Below are 14,394 nucleotides of genomic sequence, written 5' to 3'. Positions count from 1 at the left end.
GATGGCGACAAAGAGGTCGGCCATGTTCCTGGATGTTTCGAAGCGACATGTCCGATGCAAAAGGGAAGACCTCTTGCAATACTCAATTGAAGGGTATGCTTGATATCGGCTCAACGTCAAATCCTTATCAAGACGAGTTCGCTTTTAGGATCCCAGTGAGGTTTTGCTCCCACTGTGACTGCAGCTTGAGCTGGATCTAAAGGTAATACAAGGCAACAATCCGGCTGGGATTCGTCGACATCGTGCTGACACGGCGGACATGGGCGATAAATAGAAGCCGATCATTGTGGATGCATCCTCCTATCATAGCCAGTGCGATTCAGGCTGGCATGGAAGAGTCATATTCTGGCACGGAACAATCTTCCAAGAAATCTTGGGTACACAGCCTCAAGGTAACTGTCAGTTTATAACGAAAAATAGGCACTACCGTGTCACAGGTGTAGGAGGCGAAGAAGTGAAAGAGGTAGGAAATAGGTGTAGGAGGCGTGGGAGGCGCTCGAAGCGAAAGAAGCGTTGGAATGTTGGCGGCGTTGGAAGTGAGTGCTTATTGGCTGCCTCTCTGAAATAGGGGCTTGGTGTAGTGATCGCCAAGAGCAGCTAGCAGCGGGAAGTCATTCACCCAGGCGATCGTCTCCCCATCGCCGATCCAGCAATCGAGCGATCGATGGTTTCCAATGACCTAGCATCCCGGCACGGAAGAATGTTTGAGCGTGCTCAGGCAGAAACCGGACCATGGTCGCGGTTGTTGGTTCTAGCCGCCGTCCAGGGAAACAGCTTAAGACTTACACCGTCGATAGATCGGGCCATGTTCGCCACATTCGCCAGCGGACAAATAACCTCCAGATGCATGGTCACGTGCATGCAGCCTCTTTCCTGTTGGCGCGGCGTGTAACTCCCAACACTGTGCCTTCATCACATCTTCTAAACAGTTCATACTACTTACTGCCAATGAAAAGATGACTGCTCACCTTCGGCATCAGGCATCACTTGAACAAGTCCTCGACTTTTCTGTACAGCCATCTTTGACTGCAGCCGAGCTGGCCCAGGCTGATGACATCTTCAATAAGCTCATCAGTCACTGTGAACCGTTCCAGAGCAGAAGACCATACAAGAAAGTCACTCTGGTCCGCCTGACATATGAGCATTCCCGTTCAAAAGACACCTTTTTACGACATTTTTTTATCTTCCTTGATACCCAAAGCGATCAAGGGTCACCAGATTTCGCGCGAGGCCTGTCTCGATTTTCCACCTTTGGCTCTGCTGCCCCAGCACATCAGAAGAGGGAGGCAGAAGGGGCTATAGATTCCTTTGCAGAATACCTCTTTAATAATTTTTTTCTACCATGTATGTACATGTCCTGGCGCGCATCCACATACTTCTTGCTTTCTTGCTTACATGGTTTATAGTGAAGGCATCAGGGACAAAGACACCACAGCCAACACCAGCTGGTTTATCAGCCTCTTCAATTGAAAATGCAGTTGGAACACCTGCAAGATTATCAGTCCTTCGGCGTGATTGTCTGATTCGTGATCATAACCGGTGTGTGGTTACGCGGGTATTTAACTGGACTCAAGCTTTAGAGAGATTAAAGCAAGATCCCTCAAATCCAAAAGATGATGATGGCCAGCAGTTGATTTTCGCACCTGGTAAACTTGCACTCCTTGAAGTTGCACATATTATACCCCATTCAATTATGTCAACAACAGCTACTGTCAGTGGTGAGTTGCAGTTGGTATGTACAGCATTTTATAAAGGTGTGTTCGGCAACTGTTTTCTAATTCTAATTCTACTTTTAGAGCGAATCTAAGAAAACCGCTCTTGCAATACTTAACATGTTTGACCCAGGCGTCATCCATCTGATTGAGGGACCAAATATTGATCATCCAAGCAATGCTCTTACCTTGACAGCTGAGGCTCATAGGTCCTTTGGCAACTTCCAAATTTCCTTTGAAGCTATGGACACCTCAATTCATCCCAAACACACTTACAAGATACATTCATCAGATGATGGCGCCTCATTATTCTTCAACCTCCCAGCAACAAGAACCCTGCTCCTCTCAACAAATCACACCATTGATCCACCGTCCCCAAAATTGCTTGCCATCCATCGGGCAATTGCAGTTATCCTTCATCTCAGTGCTGCAGGAGAGCATATTGATCAGATAATTCGTCATATAGAAGAAGTGTGGGTCAGGAGTGATGGATCTGCAGAATTGGGCCTCATTGTCTCCTTGAAACTGGGTGGTTGGCTTGATGGGCTTCCCAGCCCTCGGGAGTGTTGTTCGTCTGTGTAAGGGGTTCGCGGGCGAATCCTTATAGACACTGCCCCATACATGATGTCCCTGCCACGGCTTGATGTCTTGAAGCATCGGCGTCTCTGAACGGGTTCATCTTTCATTGGCTCTATCTAGGACAACTTAGCGTCATAATCAGACTACTGGTTGTTAAGCCGATTCAAGACCGTTCCAATATACTCGTTCAGAAATGTCTTGATGTCCTGTGTATTGCCGGTTTTCGCATCTTCGAGGAGCCCTGGTAGGAGAGTAGTTGGATCCTTCAAGGCCATGTTGAGTCCTACAGTCAGAGTGAGTATCAGTCTAAGACGTGACTCTAACCGCTTCTAGTTCATACCCTTTGAAGAGTGCAATCACAGCTGTTGAAGTGAGGAAGAGCAGGGCAGGGCAAGGTTTTAAAGCTTTCATGAACTGTTGTGAGGCAAGTGAGTTATGAATGGATGCAAAGGGCTGAACATATATGGATTTTGAAGTCATAGAATCGTGTTGTTTGAATCTTTGAGGGCCTAGGCAAGGGGGCCCTGGGGTTTGGTACTTGGGATGAGTGGTATGCGAGGATAAGCTAATGGGACGGTCCGGAATCACCTCACCATGTGGAGATGATAGAACCTCATCACGAGTATTACGTGCCAAAGGCAGACGCTTGGACGGGGCTACATCAGTGCTTGGCTTGCCAGCGTCTTCCGGATGATGTTGTCGTCAGCTGTTGGACAGCGTATTGGCTGCCAAGTCCATTCGTTCTTGAGTTCCGTGTTCCGGCATGATCTTGAATCATTCTTTTATGTTCTTCTCTGGCAGCGCGGCTGTCGCGGCTGGGAGTTTGCCAACACCATCTGCCTGTCTCTTTCCGATATGCCATCGATAGTCTCCCTAATTTTCAGGAGCTCCTTCAGTTGTTTCTTCAGCTCTTCTGTTTGGTCTTCTGAGGGGATTTGCACGCCAATCGGGATATCGCCACTGGAGTTGATGAGGAGGGCTGGAGGCTTGGTTCAACTGAGAGTAGATGAGGCAGACTACTTATTTGCGTCCAAGCTGTGAGGTAGCATATGCGTCTGACCCATGCATTTAGGCAGCAACTTCAAGTCCCTCCAACCGTGTTGGCAACAAAACATTGTGCTGCTGAACATAGACAATGTGCTCGAGCTTCAAATGTACCCATTCTCAATGGCATAAGACTGGATAGTACGCAATAGTCGTCCATAGCGCTGTTTTTTAAAGTTTTAAAGCAGATTATGTACTCCGTACCTTGAAGCCTATTATTAGGTTTTGACTCCTCTAAACTCTCGACTGGAGATAATGCCCACTTGGCCAAGACCACCAATCAGACAACCGATAACTTTATGGTGAGCTGCACAGGTCACTTAGACTCTCTCTTGTCCAAGCTAGTGCAGCTGACCCATACATTGTCTCCGGGCAATCGCATCTAGCAGCACAATTGTTGAGATGGATTGGGATCGCCTCGCTGAAGTGAAATCTCAGGAATTCTTCATCGGCTGGCTACAGATTCTGTCGCGAGAATCGCCTGCCTTGCCATTAAAGCTCGCTGGTCGGCATTGCTCTGACTCTCGCCCGGTTGAAGCCTCCGGTTTCATTACCGGAGCTTACAACATATGTTCCATCGTCACATTTGAAGATGGATTCCGCGTGGTCGTTCGCTTCCCTATCCTAGGCAGAAGCCGGTTTCGCACCGAAAAATCTAGAGATGAAGTTGCTGTATTGCAGTTCCTCAAACAATGGACATGATTGCCTGTCCTGGTTGTCCTTGGTGGTGGGTGCTGGGGGTTGGTCCCTTACATTGTTACAACTTTCCTCAAGGGAACCCTGCTGTCCAAACGGCTCCGAGATCCTACAAAAGAATCACTCAGTTTGGATTTGAACCTATCAGACTCTGACCTGCAAAAGGTTTATCATGGAATGGCTTGTATCCTGCTGGAGCTTGCAAAGCTGATGTTTCCAGCCATTGGGGGCTTGGAACTAGATTCAGGAATTTGGAAAGTCAGCAAAAGACCGCTAACACTCAACATGAATGAACTTGTATGTGTTGGAAATCTTCCTCCGAATATATTTGCTAAAAATACATTTCAAACTGCATCTGAATATTTTCAGGAACTTGCCACACAGCAGTTTCTTCACCTCCACCATCAGCGTAATGATGCAGTAGAAGATGGACATGACTGCTGCAAAAAATATATAGCCTGGTGTCTCTTCCGCAGGATTGCACGGGAGATTCAGACAGAGCCTGGCCCCTTCCATTTTTATTGTGATGATCTTTGCCCTTCAAATGTACTTACTTGCGACCCAGATTTCATGATTACTGGTGTCATTGACTGGGAGTTCACTTATGTTGCCCCAGCTGAATTCACCTACACCGCTCCATGGTGGCTGCTTCTTGAAAGTCCTGAGGCTTGGGAATCAGACTTGAATGCCTTCCTAGCCCGTTACAAACTGCATCTCAAACTCTTCCTCAAGGTGCTCTGAGATTGTGAGGACTGGCAAATACAGAAAGGCTCCATCATGGAGTCTCAACGCCTATCAGATTGAATGGCGCAATCAATTGAAAATGGACTTTTTTGGTTCTGCCTTGCGGTGAGGAAAAGCTTCATGTTTGATGACATTTACTGGACATTTCTTGACAAGAAGCATTTTGGCCCTCTGTGCTGCTTGGGTGATAGAATCTCTCTTCTGTCTCAGCAGGAGTGCAGTGAACTGGATGGATTTGTCAAGAGGAAAATGCAGCAAGCTGCAGAAAAGGGTTTGGATGAACACTTGACATATGATGAATTCGTTGATCTTTAATGAGAGTATTTGGAAATTCTAGATCATGAACATTTTGTAATGAGCATTACAGGCTAGGGTATGTTGACACTAATCTAATCAAGAGGCGCCCTATCTCTCGCCATGTGTACCGTTCTGAAATGGACCATCCATCAAGTAGATTAATAAAAAGATCGACCAATTGAAGCCAAATTGCAGAAATGCAAAAATGCAAAAATCCAGAAATCCAGAAATTCAATATCGAAACACACTAAGCCCTAAAACCAACTCATCCATTTTGGACAAGTCTCGCTCATGGCCCGTCATGAAATGATATCAGTGCTTCGATCATGGCTACGTCACAGATTTTGAAAAATGGTGGCTACCTCTGGCTTGTAAATAGAATGCGTTCAATCCACCATGCCTGCCCCTACCTCTCCTTAGCCGACCATTATGTCTTTGCAGGTGCTGGATGAAGACTCGAGATTTAATCTTCACAATATTCAACAGATGCGACGTCAGCGATTGAAAACCTTGATAAACAAGCTCTGCCGATTCTGCATTGATTGTTACAGTGACATTTCTCTAGTGATCGCTGTCTATGAGCTAACACCGCAATCCGAACCACCACGGGTAGCTATGTACTATATCATCGAATTCACAATGCACCAAAAGCCAAGACTTAATCCCTTTAACGTCAGGGGCAAGCGAAAGGCCACACTTGGACGCATGCTGCAGGATTATCTAACAGATTGTAATACCGATGGCTATGTGTCAGAGTTCGGGCTGGACACAGTGACTGACTCCCAGAAAGTTTGGCAGGAAGAGAGCCGCAAATTCAAGCTCAATTGCAAACAGCCTGTCTTGGATGATAACTTCCCCTCTTCTAAGACTGACCTGGTATGATCTCTGATAATTCCTACAATAACCATACTCACTATTAAATAGGAAACTTTTTACCCACCTCCTGTGCGAATAACACCGGACAATTATCTAAAGCATCACTGATTTTGACAAAGAGGGTAGTGAATGTGTCTCCACTATGATCACATTATTCTGCGTCTTTTGGGCTCTCTGATGAAGATGGGTCCCGTACGCAAGGAATAATCTATGTATACGAAAGGGATATCATGATCAACTATAAGGTGGCTTCTCCTAGCGGTCATTAACGGCCCTTGAGAGGCAGGTGAGAGGAGCCTCGCTTGACAGTGTCCTCATCTTTCTCCTCAGGGGCAGCTGTATATAACCGGAGAAACCGAGCCACCAGCCCATGGCACTGCCATGCCTTCTCCTCTTCTACTGTTCTCCGGACTTTGTTAGCTGCTGTGCCGTGCTTCAATGCCTGGAGAGAGCAGCCCGATACGAGCATCCCGTGACTGCCCCCAATCCCTTGGTATAAATAGAGGGCTCCCTCCCCCTCCAGGTCCGTCTTCCTTTTCACTCCTAAACATAACGCGAGGAACCCCGGTCCTGGTTAGCAGCCGGGGCAGTATCCCGCATCAACGACCCTTTGTCATCGTGATACGCAATCTCGTGACTTCTTCTTCGGCCGTTGGATATATATATGGCCTCCCTCCCCCTCTGAATCCATCTTTCTTTCAATTCCCTTTCCACCTTCCATCCACCGCCGCAAGAAACCCATTGTCATCGACGACGATACGGATGCAGAGACGGACGCACCTCGATCCCCGCCGCGAGAGTTACGGAGAAAGACGCCTTACGGACTATAGCATTCCAAGAGCGGCTGGTTGGACGTTAAATTGAGAAGAAGGAGGGAAGGAAGGATGCCCCTATTTTCCTAACGGATGGCCTCCCCCAGAGATATTCTATCTCCAGGGGACACCACTATTTTCCTAATGGATTTCCCCCCCCCCAACAAAGGAGGAATTCAACGGTATGTACAAGTAGCGTCTTGACTGGAAAATAGTGGTGTCCCTCGGGGATCGGATTCCTGCAGGGGAGGCCATATGTTGGAAAATAGGTGGTATCCGATCGGGTTCCTTCAGGGAGGCCATATTTTGGAATAATGGGGTAGGCCAGGTGCATTTGTCATTGAGGACTGTTATGTTTTACAGCGGACAGACCTTGATTTTGGGCCTGACTAGGGATCTTTTCAAGTAGCGGCACAGAGTGTAAACTCATGAAATGAGTAGGGAATGGCAAATGGAGTAGGGACAGAAAGAAATTCAACACATCAAGCAGCAAAATGCATCTATGAGCAGGGACAATCAGCAGAACAGGGGCAGCCACAAATGTTTCAGCAATATGGATGGAAGCTATACCTGCTTAAAATCATTCTGAAAATCCTGGCTATCCCTGTTGCTCTCACTTTCCCCTTGCTGAACCTGAAATATCCTTACACTTGGGCCTCCTTCCGCAGCACTGTGACGAAGGTCACTGGAGAAAGTTATCTGTTCCAAGGTCCCTTGCCATACTGCATAGCCTGGACATCAGCCTTCGGCCATGGTTTATGGCTCTAATGATTTACATTATAATCCTTGAATAAGAATTCAATGTGAAGGAGGTCTAAATAGGGAAGAGATTGCTGAGGCCTCTATTTCATCTGCTCAATCTGTTGAACAGTCAGTCACTCAAAACTCTCTGAGCCTGCAGCCTCAGAGCCTGCATCATGTTCCCGGGCACCACCAAGGTGTACGAACTGCCATATTTTAGGCCATACAAGAAGAAGCTGCCCTAGTCCTATTGTAGTGTAATTTAATCTATTTAGGGGTTGTTGGGCGTAGATATGTCGGGTTAAATTCTAGTTTAGTTGAGATAACTAATTTAATCTTTCGCTCGCTTGTAGGTTACGTTAGACTGCGGGTGATATTATATAAGCCACGTCTAGGGTCACGTGTAGCGATGTTCGGCCAAAGATTTTCATCTGGATGTTTCTTGCCCTTGGAGCTCAACAATGTCAATTGGCGGTCCGCTGGCCTGAAATATCTGGATTTGTTCTTTGTTTCTACGGAGCACTTTCACTGTGGTTTGGTGTGCTTGGAAATTTTACGCAATGTCAAATTGATTCCTCATTTTAGCCTCTATCTCGACTCACCACTTGACCTACCACTTGTTGCCGAATCACCATGTTACAGCCTCGCATCTCGTTGCGGGGTTTCCAATACTCCTGCAAATGCCTCTCTTCGGCTTTGTCGCGCACATATGCTACGGTTGTTCAGTCACAACCTGCGGTTCCTGATCCCTCAGCTAATGAAAGCGTTTCGTTTGCGCCTCCGCCGTCCCATGATAAAGGCGGGCTTGCTTTGAGAACCTATAAGCCTCGCACTCCCGGCACAAGACATCTTCGAAGGCCAATAAACGATCATTTATGGAAAGGACGACCGGTCAAGGAATTGACGATTGCCAAAACAGGCCATGGCAAGGGCGGACGAAATAACACCGGACATGTCACCGTTAGACATCGCGGAGGTGGTCACAAGCGAAGAATACGGATCGTCGATTTTGATAGAAAACAGCCTGGGCCACATGTGGTGGAGAGAATTGAACACGACCCCAACCGCAATGCGCATATTGCTCTCCTGCGATCCAAGCTTACAAATAAGCTAAGTTATATAATTGCCGCCGAGGGAATGCGAGAGGGTGATGTCGTGCAAAGCTATCGCGCCGGCATCCCCAAGGATTTGTGGGAGAGTATGGGCGGTGTTATTGACCCTGGTGTTTTAGCTGCAAAGACTGCGTGGCGGGGGAATTGCCTACCGCTGCACATGATCCCAATTGGCACGCTGATCTACAATGTAGGATTACATAAAGATAAAGGGGCCCAGCTGTGTCGAAGTGCGGGTACTTTCGCAACTGTTATCGCGAAGTCTGTAGAAGGATATGATCCTGAAGCAGACACTATTACAGACGAGAAAGGGGAGGTCAAGCATTTGACCCTTCAGGACAAACACAGACTGAAGAAGTTGTCGGAGCACGTCACCCTTCGCCTCAAAAGTGGTGAAATTCGGCTGATTCACAAAGATTGTTGTGCGACCATTGGCATTGCAAGCAATGCAAACCATCAGTATAGACGACTGGGTAAGGCTGGTCGCAAGCGATGGCTGGGTATTCGACCTACTGTGCGTGGTCTCGCGATGAACGCAATGGATCATCCCCACGGTGGCGGTCGTGGCAAGTCCAAGGGTAACGTTGATCCCAAAAGTCCTTGGGGTCTTCCGGTATGCGCCTTTTATTTATCCTGACTTGTCTGTTAGTCTGATTGAAACTGACAACGTTCCTAGGCCAAATCTGGTTACAGAACACGACCGAAGCGCAAGGTTAATAAGGCGGTTGTCACGCCTAGAGAGCGCAACCAGGGCAAACGCCGGAGAGGCTACAATTAAACTCCCGGTCACTCTTCGACAGTACTATTACCATCAGCTCTTTGTATGTACTATAACACGGCATCCATATCATTCGGTGGGGCTGGCTGCGCCTTTATATCCCGTACTAGTGATTTATGTTAGATTATTCCCCTGTGCTATGACGCGATTTGTATAGTCCAGGTGCGGAGTTCACTGATTATTGACTTGATGCATCCGGATGCGGTACGGAGTAGAAGATATGGTTTTCACCTTTATTTTACCTTTTGCTTTGTGTGACGTATTCTCCGTGGCTGTTCAGTATAGATCCACAGCGAACTGATATCGAACGAGCTCCCGCCGATTGGCAAGGACTTGACATTCTGTGAAGCACGGACTTCTTCACGCAACCCACCCCATGTGGCTGTCAGATGCAGGACGCTCCATGTACGTATGTAGAACCCCCGTCGTGCCCGCGCAAAGCCACAGACAGGCACGTTCTGGTCGCGTTTATGCGCGTCGAGGGTGTGGCCCCGCATTGATTGACGCGACATCGCCATCGCGGAAGTCGAGCCAAGCACGATGGTTGATGCTTGGCCCCAGCAAAGGCGAATATGCAACCCTCATTCGACGATGCAGAGACGTCTGATCCGGGATTTGTGAACCAGTTGCGGTCAGCGAGCGGTGAACAGACACCATGGCTGGACACCAGGGGTACCTCAGGAAACACACTGCGGGGCTAATGCCGGCCTCGTGCCAATGACCGCCATTTGGCCGTGATGAAACGGGAAACATGTTTGTTGCTCTGCGTTCCGGCCCACCATTTATCACGTCGGAATCTGCTCTTCACTACCGCGTCGCCCTCGCGACTACGGCCGTTGTTCTGTAGAAGGGCCCCCTAAGTTCTTTAGTCCTCGCCTGGATCCCGCCTTTCAAGCCGAATTCCTGTGTTTTGAGCGCCCTAAGGGTGATGCTTACCCTTCCCCCCTTCCCCCCTACCCCCGTACTTTTCTAGATTCCTCCATTTTCGCTAGAATGCCGCCTCAAGCACGAGGGGAAACGGCCTTTTTTTCGACAAAAAAAGCCGTCGATTTTCCTTTTTCGTTGAATTTTTCTAATCTCTCATGCATGCCTCAACCGGGTTGAGGCGATGCATAATTTGAATAGTTCTCTCATTTCTGGAGGCGGTCGCCGCCGTTTGCCTTTCTTTCACTTCTAATCGCCGGTTCGTATTATATGGAGCATTTCGGCCAATTTTGGACATTAAGCACATTGACCGCATTTCTGGTGAATCGCTCCCCGAGAAAAAATTTTCCCCCGAACTTGAGACACTTGCCCTCATTTGTGGAATACTCCTGGCGCAAACGATGCCATTGAAGCGCATTGACTCTGAAACCTGGACCAGTACTCAATCACGATGGCAAGTCACCTTTCTTTCGTCGACCTCTTCCTGGATAGAGGCATTCGGGATACTATATTGGCGCATACTGCAAAGGAGGATATCTTGTCATTGCGACTGGTTTGCAATGAATTGAGCATCCAAACGGCATCTTGCCTATTTTCCAACATTGAAATTGAATTCCGGAGCAGCACATTTACTCGGCCTGCACGGATGGCGGCGCTGGAGCGCATCGGCGGGTTCATCGAAACACTTACTTTTCGGATTGCACATTCGCCTCAAACCTTTCTACCACCATTGCTTGATCCCTTTACTGGAGAGGAGCAAACTTTTGTATATATGCCCCAGGTCCATACGTCTCAATGCGCAGGTTCGAGGCTTAGCATTCCCAAGTATGGATCGTGGGAAATGACAGACTTGTTGACGAAGCAATATCCCCCACTGTTCCATGCTGCCACCAACATACCATCTTTTATTCGAGCATTTACGGCCATGCCTTCAATCTCCCACCTGATAATCTCTTGTGATCGCCAGGTCCCTGGTCATCGATACCGGCGCAGCGTTGTTGACTACGCTCTTATTTCTCTTCGTATAGCGGTTGAGCAGGCGCCGCTAGAGTGCCTTGAGACGCTGTCACTACTTCCTATACATCCCGCCGCTCTCCTTTATCTCCGACACACACTTGGGTTTGGTGCATCCCCATCAGCACGGAAACGATGGATGCAGGTGCAAAAGCTACATATCCATATGGACAGTTTCCCCTTCGAATGTGGCGAAAGCACGGACCACCTGAAACTTCTACATTCATACCTGGGGGGGTTTTCTTCCTTAAGAGAGTTCACTTTTCGCTGGAAAGGGAGCAAAGGCCCTTGCCCGCTCACTCTATCAACGGAGCCATGCCTCGACGCCTCCTCAAATTCCCTACCTCTGCCTTGCGGACGCGGGAGCTCTGCAAGATCAAAATTACGGCCACTTAAGTTCCCATCACTGCGGCATATGGAAGTGGAAAACGTGGTTCTGGACGCATCTCAGGTTTCATCCTTCATCGTTGACCACAGACACACCGTCCGCGAGTTTAATTTCGAAGAAACCGTCCTTCGCAGCGGGACGTGGGACGAAGCCCTAGGACCACTCACGCGCAAGGCCGTCAGCAGACGACGGCGCAAGAAACCCTCGCCGGTGGAAGTCATGGACGTGCCCATCATGCTTAGTCCGATTGGTATGGATGCGCGCCAGTTCCAGAAAGTGCTGATGGAAGAAACGAAGAGGAAAGATCGCTCGAGGCAGTTTCGGGCGTATACCAACTTTCAGCGGGCGACCTCAAAGACTCGTGGGCTGCTGTCATGCGGGCCCGATCATATGAGGCGGTTTCTTCGATCTTCGATGTTTAGTTGGCGATGAGCCTTATCCTTCTTTTGCCACTCTTATTGGATTTTTTATTTTTATTTTTATTTTGGGCCTATGAAGGCGTTTATCCACGGGAAATTGGCAAATCTACGGTCATGGCAAATCATAAAAAAGAAGAAAAAATAGGCGGGGAGCATTGAAATGGGGTCAACAGCACCGGTGCAGAATTGGAAGATGCCACGGAAATGATGATGGCGCTTTTTTTTCCCCCTTATTCCTCGACGATTGACGACTTATGAATGTAAAACACCAAAAAAATGTCCCGTTTGATCTGTAACTAGTTATCTTTTTCTTTTTTTTAGTTATTTCCCCTAGCGTTGCACCTGAGCATGATCGTGTGCCTCGGTAGTTGCAACCTCACCGTCTACGAAGACGGTGTTCTTGAGATACTGGGGGATCTCTCATGATGAATGGATCGTCTGTTGATATCTTTGATTAACCATGCTAACTGATCCACACTTTCGTATGCGTTCTCTGGGTGAAGCAGCTAATCTCCAGCTTTGGCCCCGTATTCGCTTCACCGTTTATTGGCTGGATGAGCCGTTGGCGTAAATCGTTTCGTCCCAGAGAATTTATCCCCGTGAAAATGACCTGCCCTACGCCTTTGAACGTGGGAAGTATCATAAATAGTTAAATAACCAGACAGACAATTGAGTGGTATCATTACCAATACATTCCTCCAACCCGTTCTACATGATGTAGGTCGCAAAACGGTAATCCTGCCGACCTTAGGCGCACAAACCCCACGGATCTCAACTCCCAGGGCGAAAGCGTGGGACGGGGAGAAAGCGTGGAATTATGCTTTGTCATAGCGCCGGTGACACAGACTGAAGCGCAGCGCCTCGGCACCAGCTTTTGGCTTTTTTCACAGGGAAATTCACATGCGTCCGGAGTACCGTTGGGCCATGTCTGTACATAAAATAGCTGCTAATCCAGCGAATCTTCGTGCCATCATCTCTTGAAGTTCGCTTTCTGTAACATTATATTCTTTTCCTTCATATTTTCAGCTCTTAAGATACCCATTTCCTTCTACTTGATTTTTCGGGCCTACCTCGTCGAGTCTACTTAATTCCTTCACAATGTCTCTCGCAAACCGTGAGTTCACTGATTTTGCGCTGTCTCGGAGTCGTCGGAATTTCAAGTCACTGCTAACACACTGACGTGCAGCCAGCTTCAAATCTTCCGCTGCCTTCGACATCATCAACAGCGTCCTCCAGGCCGACAACGCCGAGCGCCAGAACGCTATCAAGTCCGCCAAGGCCGTTTTTGCATTCACCTTGACCAACGAGAAGGGTGAGACCGAGAGCTGGTATCTCGACTTCAAGGACAAGGGTGTTGTCGGCAAGGGCGCTGCCCCTGAGGGTGGAAAGGCTGATGGTCAGTCCTTTTTTTTTTTTTCTCCCTCCCCTTCGACCATGTTTTCGTGATTATGCACTGACACCGTAACAAGTCACCCTCGTCCTCTCCGATGCTGATTTTGGTTCCCTCGTCGCCGGTCGTGCCAACGCCCAACGGCTCTTCATGGGCGGTAAGCTGAAGGTTAGAGGAAACGCCATGAAGGCCATGAAGATGGAGCCCATCCTCAAGAAAGCCCAGACCAAGGCCAAGTTGTAAATCGGTCCCGGCGGCCCGCTCCTCTACCTCTTCCTCCCAACCTCCAACCCGTACTCCGTACTCCGATCATAATGCAACGAACGAGGAGAAAAGCTCAGGACAATTGGAGATGGAACTTCTACATAGATTGCATTATATAACTTTTGTTTTTCCCTTTGGAGACAAGTGGTGATTTATGAGCACTATCACCCTCTCCCATACGATTTATTCAGCACTTGGAATATCTCATTTTGGATGCAGGTACCCAGGTTTACTGTTCTCAGGAGTCTATATATATTTTAAACAAGTTTTAACAATATGGTAACGCATTTCTTGTTGTTTTTCTCACTCCCTACTGCATTCTATCCATTTCTATGTGAGGCGCGCTGCTACATAGTGATTGATCAATCACTATCCAGCCACTTCATCCCAACAATATATACTCTGTAGTCTCCGTCACCCAAGATACCTTCCAGTCACGGAGCCCAGACTGCTCTGCATGTCGCTGTCTCACCGAGACTGCTCTTAACCGCATAACTGTAACACATCGGCACAGCGGTGAGCCTGATATTCTGCATAAACACTACTTTTTTTTTTTTTCTAATTAGGGTGCCCACAGATCTTGAGGATGAACTGACTATGCCCA

At 48.1% G+C, this 14,394-nt stretch overlaps 7 protein-coding genes across 7 annotated transcripts; all 7 read left to right on the top strand.

The window, feature by feature from the left end:
- Positions 1–881: 881 nt before the first annotated feature.
- On the top strand, positions 882–2,429 carry D8B26_001569 (uncharacterized protein). Its single transcript, XM_003065558.2, has 3 exons — positions 882–1,344; positions 1,407–1,732; positions 1,797–2,429. Exons 1-3 carry the CDS (start codon positions 957–959, stop codon positions 2,292–2,294), a joined length of 1,212 nt encoding a protein of 403 aa, XP_003065604.1. The 5' UTR covers positions 882–956; the 3' UTR covers positions 2,295–2,429.
- Positions 2,430–3,737: 1,308 nt separating this feature from the next.
- On the top strand, positions 3,738–4,772 carry D8B26_001568 (uncharacterized protein; the record flags this gene model as incomplete). Its single annotated transcript, XM_066123575.1, has 2 exons — positions 3,738–4,007; positions 4,110–4,772. 2 exons carry the CDS (start codon positions 3,738–3,740, stop codon positions 4,770–4,772), a joined length of 933 nt encoding a protein of 310 aa, XP_065979649.1.
- Positions 4,773–5,501: 729 nt separating this feature from the next.
- Positions 5,502–6,056, top strand: D8B26_001567 (uncharacterized protein; the record flags this gene model as incomplete). Its single annotated transcript, XM_066123574.1, has 3 exons — positions 5,502–5,802; positions 5,863–5,948; positions 5,997–6,056. 3 exons carry the CDS (start codon positions 5,502–5,504, stop codon positions 6,054–6,056), a joined length of 447 nt encoding a protein of 148 aa, XP_065979648.1.
- A 54-nt stretch (positions 6,057–6,110) lies between these two features.
- On the top strand, positions 6,111–6,812 carry D8B26_001566 (uncharacterized protein; the record flags this gene model as incomplete). The annotated part of the gene is made up of 1 exon (XM_066123573.1): positions 6,111–6,812. The coding sequence occupies exon 1, from the start codon at positions 6,387–6,389 to the stop codon at positions 6,810–6,812; it is 426 nt and encodes a 141-aa protein (XP_065979647.1). The 5' UTR covers positions 6,111–6,386.
- Positions 6,813–7,951: 1,139 nt separating this feature from the next.
- Positions 7,952–9,729, top strand: D8B26_001565 (mitochondrial 54S ribosomal protein uL2m). Its single transcript, XM_003065556.2, has 2 exons — positions 7,952–9,226; positions 9,290–9,729. The coding sequence occupies exons 1-2, from the start codon at positions 8,135–8,137 to the stop codon at positions 9,389–9,391; spliced, it is 1,194 nt and encodes a 397-aa protein (XP_003065602.1). The 5' UTR covers positions 7,952–8,134; the 3' UTR covers positions 9,392–9,729.
- A 1,037-nt stretch (positions 9,730–10,766) lies between these two features.
- D8B26_001564 (uncharacterized protein) lies at positions 10,767–12,707 on the top strand (the record flags this gene model as incomplete). The annotated part of the gene is made up of 2 exons (XM_003065555.2): positions 10,767–12,078; positions 12,643–12,707. The coding sequence occupies 2 exons, from the start codon at positions 10,767–10,769 to the stop codon at positions 12,705–12,707; spliced, it is 1,377 nt and encodes a 458-aa protein (XP_003065601.2).
- Positions 12,708–13,158: 451 nt separating this feature from the next.
- On the top strand, positions 13,159–14,067 carry D8B26_001563 (uncharacterized protein). Its single transcript, XM_003065554.2, has 3 exons — positions 13,159–13,250; positions 13,323–13,532; positions 13,606–14,067. The coding sequence occupies exons 1-3, from the start codon at positions 13,235–13,237 to the stop codon at positions 13,767–13,769; spliced, it is 390 nt and encodes a 129-aa protein (XP_003065600.1). The 5' UTR covers positions 13,159–13,234; the 3' UTR covers positions 13,770–14,067.
- The last annotated feature ends 327 nt before the right edge of the window (positions 14,068–14,394 follow it).

This window comes from Coccidioides posadasii, chromosome 1 (genome assembly GCF_018416015.2).
Source record: "Coccidioides posadasii str. Silveira chromosome 1, complete sequence".
Classification (NCBI taxonomy): domain Eukaryota; kingdom Fungi; phylum Ascomycota; class Eurotiomycetes; order Onygenales; family Onygenaceae; genus Coccidioides; species Coccidioides posadasii.
Note: the sequence above shows the minus strand (reverse complement) of the source record. Positions and strands in the feature narration are given on the sequence as shown.